The sequence below is a fragment of the Poecilia reticulata genome, linkage group LG21 (assembly GCF_000633615.1).
Source record: "Poecilia reticulata strain Guanapo linkage group LG21, Guppy_female_1.0+MT, whole genome shotgun sequence".
Classification (NCBI taxonomy): Eukaryota; Metazoa; Chordata; class Actinopteri; order Cyprinodontiformes; family Poeciliidae; genus Poecilia; species Poecilia reticulata.
Window position 1 is genome coordinate 6,759,877 of NC_024351.1, and position 8,932 is coordinate 6,768,808.

General features: G+C 38.8%; 1 protein-coding gene across 1 annotated transcript in view; it reads left to right on the top strand.

Annotated features, from left to right (window-relative positions):
* Window positions 1-1,700: 1,700 nt before the first annotated feature.
* The window catches only part of LOC103457593 (transforming growth factor beta-3-like), a 13,441-nt gene continuing 6,209 nt past the window's right edge, over window positions 1,701-8,932 (top strand). Inside the window, exons 1-2 of the mRNA XM_008397868.2 lie at window positions 1,701-2,437; window positions 8,687-8,847. Coding sequence (XP_008396090.1) covers window positions 2,092-2,437; window positions 8,687-8,847 — 507 coding nt within the window. The 5' untranslated portion in view covers window positions 1,701-2,091. The remainder of the gene's footprint in view (window positions 2,438-8,686; window positions 8,848-8,932) is intronic.

The window sequence follows — 8,932 nt, forward strand, 5'->3', positions numbered from 1 at the left end:
TTCCTTATTTCTTATCAACTCAAGTTGAGAAAAGATATATTTGTTCTAAAAACATTGTAAACAGACATTAATAGCTTTGGAAAACCAGCCAAATAAAACACAGAGCTTTGTATACCATGCACCTATGTAGCATGAAAATTAAAACCAAATGTTTGCCATATAAAGATTGAACATCGTATGAAGTCATTCCTGGTATGCAAACTGCCAAGCAAAAGCAACATAGTAAAATGTTAGATCCCATGTCTGGGTACGGGGCCTCCAGAGCCTGCGACAGTCTGACCTTAAATAAGTTTGAAAAATGCGGATATGCCTTAAGAAGAGAGATAAAGCTGATGAAGGAGGAAAAAGATAAAATAACTCAGACGGCTGCAAACAAACCGTCAAACATTAGGACAGAAGAAAAAAAAAGACATTTATGTGGAAGGAGGCTGCAGAGGGCATGGGAAAAATCTGTGCTCGCAGCAAGAAATCATTGATTCCATTGAGTGAGAATACAAATGTGTTGGCATGGCGTCTGTAATATAAGATCTCCATCAAACGACTAGATTTTGTTTAGTAGTGCTTGGCACCATAGAACTGCAGAAGAAGTAGACGAGGAATGCAGCAAGCTGTCTTAGTGAGATTTTATGAACTTCATGACTTATTTACCAATGGAAATAGGCTGAAAAGCTTAATTGTAAAGACAATTGGAATATCTTAATCCCACTACTCTGCATATTTCAGGTAATTTTTTTATGTACTTCTCTCAAAAACTTTCAGTTTTGAATCATATTCTTATCTTCTGCCTACAGGTAGATATACAACAAGAGACAAGGGACTGTTTTTAATCAGGAAGAATGAATCAAGATGGTTCTTTAAGAGTTCCACAACTCATCCTATGTAACATATAAGTTATATAGGACAACTGTGGTCAAACTGCAAGTGGGATTCTTTATTTAAGTCCAATTCTGATATAACGAGTGAAACTAGCAGCAGAAATCAAAACTCATCAGACAAGACTTGCTTTAAGGGTGGAAAATTATAATGGTAAGATTTCTTATTTAAAAATACTAATAAGAAAACGTTTTAACAGCTGTGAAACCTTGGAGACCTACTGAGTAAAAAATACATTTAATACATAATGTACACAGAAATGTTCTGAAATGTCGACATCAAATGTAAAATCTTGTCAAGACCAAAGAAAAGAAAAGAAGAATCTGAGAAACGTGGCTATGTTTTAAAAAAAATGTTTGCCTCAAATAAGTAACTCAATATCTTTTCAAAAAATACTTTTTCCTTTCCTCTTTTACTTTTGCCAAGTTGAATGAAGTAATCAAACGCGGATATATTTTTTGCTCAGTAGAGGGCGCACTACCAGGGAGATTAAAACCACACAATATCACAAGAAGACAATTAGAATACATATTGACACAATCCTCCGTATCATGTACTATCATCATATCGTCACATAAGACGCACCAAAGTGATCCCAAGACCAGATCTGGGTTGCCATGTTAAGCTAAATCTTCAAGCAAGCATTCCTTCCAAAGGAGTCTGTTTTACAGCACTAGGTCACAAAAGAGCAATTTATGTTTACCACTCTCTCTATTTGTTTTTAAAACAAACTTATTTAGTATTTCAGGCTCAGTGAGTGTGGCAGTGGGCCCCTGTTGTGATTTGTGCGCTCCCGGGTGTCTGCGGTCCCTCCTCCACCAAACGTCAGAAAGCAGCGGCAGCCTATAAAGCTCATATGAAGCCATATCAGCAGCTCGAAAATCGCATATACCTCGTTAACGTGACAGCCTGCGGTCACCCTGCACGGAGAATAAAACTTGATGCTCCGAAATAAACGACGCGAGACAAACCGCTCTAGGAGGACCGGGAGGACTGATGGACTGAACAGAAGAATACAGAAAGAAAGTCTTGGTAGAAATTTGAATCGGATGAATAAATAATGGGCGAACTTAAATTCGGATTTGCACAAAGCGGAGGTAGTCCACACGTTAGTTTCTAAGCTGGAAAATAAAAGGAGCTGATTTAAAAGGTAGAGGCAGTCCTCTCTGTGAACCGTCACATTTCAGCTGCCAGAGCGAAACAAATGCGGACAGAAAGATGCATCTGGGCAAAGCTCTACTGTTCGTCGTCCTCCTCAACTGCGCGACCCTGAGCTCGCCCCTGTCCACTTGTGCCACCGTGGACATCGACCATGTGAAGAGGAAGAGGGTCGAGGCGATCCGGGGTCAGATCCTGAGCAAACTTCGCCTGTCGAGCCCCCCGCACTCCCTGGGACCGAGCAAGGTACCCTATCAGATCCAGGCGTTATATAACAGCACGAAGGAGCTTCTGGAGCAGCTGGGCAGGGATCGGAAGCAGAGCTGCGGCCAGGACAACACAGAGACGGAGTACATCGCCAAAGAGATATACAAAATCAACATGGTGCACGGAACGCCAGACAACAGTGAGTTCTTCCCTTTTCAAAACTTTGTCATTGTCTCCGTAGTGCGTAATTACGCACCGCATGGAGGCCAATTTGTACTTCCTTCAAAAATATGTCGATTGTACTGCGTTGTATCGATAAAATTGTCACACTTTGTGAGATATTTAAAGCGTTTGTTTTCTGCTGATAACTAAAGATCACAGCTAACGAAAACTCTGCATTCAGGTTCTTAAAATTTGACGAGAGCATCGGAGATCTTGTAGATAAATGATGCTGTGGCCTGTATAATCATGGCTAACAGCGTTGACTTTACAAGTGTTCAAAAGGACATTGCTGAAGAAGCAGGCTGTTCACAGAATGTAGGAGCTAAGCAAAAAGGTTGAGTGGAAGGAAAAAGTGTGCAAGTGCAATAAGAATAAAAGATAAAGTAAAGTAGATTTGATAGTTGGCTGGACTCAGTCTTCTAAGATCCACCAACACAGAAACATGTGCAAGATGTTGGCTAAGTGCCCTGCATTAGTTGTGTTAAGCCACCCCTGATCCAGAGACAGCAACCTCAGACTAGGACCAAAAAAAAACAAAAAAACTGAATTGTTGTTCAGTAGTATGAAGTCAATTTTGCATTTGACTGGAAACCAAAGGTCCCAGAGTCTGGAGAGCGAGCAAAGAGGCACGGAATTGAAGTTGCTTGCATCAGAGCTCAGCATGGCGTTTCCACAGTCAGGAACAATTTAGGGAGCTTTGTCATCTGCTGGTGTTGGTTTACTGAGTTTTAACGAGTCCAAAGTCAGAGAAGCCACAAAGTTTTAGAGTGCTTCATCATTCCCTCTGCTGACAAACTGTGTGAAGATGATTTCATTTTCTAAAGCAGGATTTGACACTCTGCCCGGAGAACCAAAAGAAAAACTGGTTAAATGAGACTGAGCAGCCAGTAAACACAAATGATCTAACGTAGATTCTTTAAGGGACATTGCTAAGAGAAAGATGAGGCACTACAGAGGTGCAGATGAGCTGCAGAGCCACAGAATGGTCCCCTCCATCGATGCTGCATGGATGTAGTAACTGAAGTCGAAGGAGGGAGCATTGAGTGCATCTGCTGTCTAGTACGCAGACATCTTTTAAAATAGGGTGACATTAATGAGGTAAAAATGTAATAAAAACTCATTTTTAAGGGTTTTGTTTGACATTCTTATTATTTCCTTTAGCATTTAGTCATAATCACATCTTGAAAAGAAATACACACTCGACTGTGTGTCATAAATCTACAAGATAAATGAGGTTCATTCTTCAAATTAGATAGTCTTTCCAAGTCAAGGCTGCACAATGTTAGAAATTATCGTGGTGGAGAAAACATTGGTAAATACTGAAAGTATATCGGTAGCGATATAAACTGTTTTCTGCTTTTACATTTTTGGTTCGGTTATCTGCCTCTGGTGAGATCATCCTGTGTTCAACTGGTTGAACACAACATGGGCAAATAAATCGGAAGTTCAAAATACTTATTAGTCGACAGTTATTGCACTCCAAACTGTTCTTTTGTGAAGTAAATCTTGCACACACTGATATGATGATGATGATGATGATGATGATGATGATGATGATGATGATGATGATGATGATATTTTGGATGACATTTTAACCTATAGAGAGATACCGTAATATATATTTTTACAAATTGTATACAAAAATAAATCAAATAAAATATTAAATATTTAAGAACTAGTTCATTAGAAACTGTTTTAGTCCTAAAGTTTTACAGTGCCTTCATAATAACCTTCATAAAGCTAAAACTAATCAGAAATTTAAGACGACCAAATAGAAAAGAACAATTTCTATTTGAGATCACTTCATGCTTTCACACAGCAAAGAAACATATTTCTACATTATGAAGCTCTTAAGGCTGCTTTCCAAATTCTCTGTAGATTCATCTCAGTTCAGTCATCGTGAGTTTTTCAAATTGTCTTGTGATTTAGTTGTAAAATGGTGGTAGTTGAAGATTAAATCTACCCAAATCAATCTGTGATACCTGATTACTTCTGTATGCAAAGATATGTCATGAAGAAACTTATCAGCTTGTACACTTGTTTTTATCTTGTTTTTCTTACTTATTTTGATGGGGGGTTTTTTAAAAAATATTTTTAAATGGAAATCAAATGTCAAAATTTATGTCAAAATCCCTCAGTCGCCATAATATTTACTGAAGCCAGATAATTGGCTTAGTTCTTGTGCCTCTTTTGACGTCATCAAGCAGAATTGTCACATTTTTCCTTCAGCGTTCTAAAAAAAAAAAACAAAAAAAAAAACATGTTTTGTGAAATCCTGAAGTAGAAATCCACACTCAACTGTTTTTTTTTGTTTTTGTTTTTTTTTTCTGCCAGCACTCATTTATTGGTGGGAAAAATGCACCACTGTACATTATATTTAAAAAACTGCAGTGGGAGCTTGCAAAGGAGAGGAAATGTGTTTTACTCCTGTGCTGTCCCACCTGTTTTAACTCTGAACCAGGAAGGTCAATCCCCTCCTTTACTCTCTTTTCCCTCTTGTTTTTTCCCCCCTCAGTGGATCATGTTCCACCTCCCAGATGTTACCATTTCCTTTCCAGTCGGGGCCAAATGAGAGGGACATCTGCCTCGGCGGATGGGGGATGCCTTTAGGGGAAGGGAAAGTGAACAGAGGTGGACAGGAAGGGTTGGAGGACGGAGGGGACCCTCCTGGTTAGCTTTGAGAGAGGGATCCCGCTCTCGGCGAAGTCCTCGTGTTCACAGACGCGATGGTGTTGAGGCGGTGCTCCGAACGAACCCGCTGTGTCTTGGCCTGATAATTACACACACAGGTGGTCTGTGAGGGGTGAGATCGCCTCACTGTTGAGGTTTAGCTTTGCTCAACCGAGAGTGAAACAGAGCCTTCAACATGAATTCCTCCATTATGCCTCCAATTTGTTGCCAATTTGCCACTAAGTATGGTTTTTGGTGCTCTGTTTATAATGAGCTTTACTTTGGATGGGGCCAATTTGTTAAAATAATCAGAAAAGGCTGTTTAGGCTCATTTTCTTCTTACTCCACATATTTCATGCCAAACTTATATAGTTACCAGCATTTTTTTTTTTTTTATAGAATAAACGGCATGGAAATGGAAAACTTGTGGAGAGAGGGGGACACGTGTCTGTGGTCAGACTGAGAGAGTAGAATAGGATAATAAATGCTGAAGAGAGCCTCACGGTCCAGGGCAAAGCCAAGCTTATTGCATCACTGCGCCTTTGAAATCAACAGGTTTCCTGAAGTTTAATTTCCCCTCTGTAATGTTCTGGTTCGAATCTTTCGAAAGCGATTTGGACCAAAGACACCAAACAGTTGAGTCCTGCTCTCAGAACCTTAGATTAGATTCAGGTGAATTTATGTTAATGTTAACGGGCGACAACTGGAGTTTATTTTATTACAGTCGCTTGTGAACAGCTGGGGAAAAATAAAAAGAGACAAAAAGAAGATTTAATTTAAGTTTCAGCAGTATTTATATTTGAACTTCTCTTTTGTCACTTATGCATCGGCTTCTTACTATCTACTGTACCAGATAGTAACAAGGTGTAGTTGCCACTTCTGGTACAGATGGCATTAGTTAGACTCATTAGTTTGCCTCTCTTTGGTATTTAAAATGTAATTTTCTATGTTTTCATCCTCCTGCATGGGAGCAATATAAACTTCTTTCTTTTGAACTTTTTAATCACTTCTCTGACTGGACGAGTAGCTAATTTCTTGTAGCCGTTTCCTGACTTGCAGTGGTCGACACACGTCTGCTTTACTTGCTTGTCCTCTTGTCCTACAGAAATAACTGTCTGCGTCAGATCACGTCAAAGAGAAACAACATGCTTATAGATCACAAACTGAAAGCTTTCCAAGTTTCAGACAGATATTGTTCTTGTTTTTATTTACTAAGAAATTATTCATTTGAACAATAAGGAGCCAGTAAGTGCCATTTTTGATGTAGGCCACAGGGTAGAAGGCCAGAACGGCATTAGAAACTTTCGAAAGCATGTTGCACAAGAACCATGTGGAAAAAAAAAACCCTGTCAGTTCTGCCTTGAACAAGTTTTTAAAATAATTTTAAGGTCATGGGGAGGTAGCAACGCCTTATGTTGGGTGAACACTCTGTGTATTTGCTGTTGTGAATATGGAAATCAGGCCTCGTTTGCTGTCAATCACACTGTGTCCACATGGTGTGAGGCTCAAGTTATCATGTGATGTCTTGAGTTCTGTTTTTTTCAGTTTTTACAAATCGGGAAAGTCTGTGTGGATGTTTATATCATGGATGCGAACGAAAAAAGGGTTAAAAAATATATGGCTAATGTAGAAACACAGCATGGGTGATGTGGAGATGCGGGGCACCACAAGTAAGGCCTCGATCCCTCACGGTGCTATTTTTCAGCCTAAATTTGCGCTCTTTGATAAATTTTCAGATTTCTGGAATACGGTGATAAGATGCATAATGAGCGATTTAAATAAATACATGAGTGATAATTAAATAACCTATCACGTTAGTGAAATCAGGCTTTGTTTAAAAGAAGAATAAAACGAAGCACGTGCATTTGTTGTTTAAATACGACTAATGCATGCTGTAGCATTATTTACTGCCACTCTTTCTGTTTTTGTTTACAGGCATGAACATATCTTTGTTTTGAAGTCAAACCATTGTGATTTTGTGGCTTTACATTGGGTAGAGGCAGATCGTCCGCCCCATTTACAGGCTGCAGTCCTCGATGCAGTCGTACTGGGTTCTATTCCCAACCCCTGTGACTGTCAATAAAAGTTTCTGATGGGGGAAAAAAGTATTTTAGAAAACCCTATTTGCAGATGCATGGAAAATAGTTTTTTTTTTTTTTTTTTTTAAGATTTTCCCCATTACATGCACGCGAATGGCGTCAGTTCCAACAGTAAGCTTTCAAATGTACCTGTCCTAGCTTATTTCCATCTTTGTCATTTAAATCACTAATCAAATTATTTTCAAGACATCAAGATACTCAAATAATATTAAAGCAGTTCCCCAAAATTAAATTGAACAATTTCTTTTACCTTAATTAAAACATAAAAAAAAAAAAACACCGAAACTACACGGCAGGTGCAAACAAAGCAGGAAGTTGGTACAAAAGGGCTCATTTCATCACTGGTCAGCAAACGACAGGAAAGATTTCCATCTTGGGGGTTTATGTGCGCGACAGACCTGGTGTGTGTCAGTGCCTGGCTTTAGGGAAGTCATCGCGATAACAAAAGCTTCAGCTCCAACATCTTATCAACAGAACTGAGTATAGCAAGGCCTTTGATACACAGATACCACTGAGATGAAGTCATATGACATTTAAAAAATCTTGGCGTTTTACTATCAATGTTATCACTTTCTCCAAATATAGACAGAATCTGTTGGAGAACCAGTGAGGAATTTTGATAAGAGAGGCCACAGCCAACCCCATTCACTGTGGGCTGGAAAATAAAGTGCCAGCCTATTGTATACTGCAATGTGAGGACTGAGATTTGGTCATATGTTAATATGGGACTCTATGCAAAAGGACAGCTTTGATCACATTTATTCCCATTCTGATAAAGGTGTGAAAGAAAAGCCTTTAAATAAATAGTTTTCATTGCAGTAGCTTAATTTCATGTGAAATATTTTAGCGTGACTGCTTTTATTCAGTTTGAAAAATAAAAAAAATTACTCAATAGGAATAATTCCTTTTGACAAAATCGAAGTGGTGCATTTATTGATCATTTGGAAGTACAGCCCAATTTTTGGCAGATGGACAGCACACAGAGGAAAGAATCTATAAACATTGCTACCGGCACAATCTCACCACATTGTCCATTGTTGTGATCCTCTGCTGACTTTTTCATTAGCTCACCCTGGTGGTTCTCTAAAATCATAGCAGCGTCTCGTCAGCGGAAATCACTCAAATGTCTTATTGCTGAGGCTGAAATAGTAGAGTGATGTTGCATTGTTTTTGGGAAAATTAAATATTTGAATGTTAAGAAACTAGAAATGTTGTTTTTCTTAGAATTACTTTATGACTTTTGCTTTTATTTGCAATGTTTGAAGTTAATAATGTCTTTTTGTAGCCCCTATCTTCATATTTTAGCATTAAGTTACACCCACCACATCCCCTCACTATTCAGTTAGAAACTCCTCACAATATTCACAAAAAACTATAGTTTTCTGTGAATACCTCACTGAGTTCCAGCATGTTTTCTTTTGCTTAAAAGCCATGTTTTATCTGTTTTCCCTCACCAGATAATCTCCCCTGCCCTAAAAGCCTGACTTCTAAAGTTTTCCGCTTCAATGTCTCTGAAATGGAAAGGAACTCAACCAACCTGTTCAGAGCAGAGCTTCGAGCCCTGAGGGTACCAAACCCCAAAGCCATGAGGAGTGAACAGCGGATTGAGCTCTACCAGGTGCGTAAAGGTAGCGTTTCTTTGTCCTTCTACCAAAGTCAAACGCAGAACCTTAAGTCATAGATCTTTTATAAATATATATATA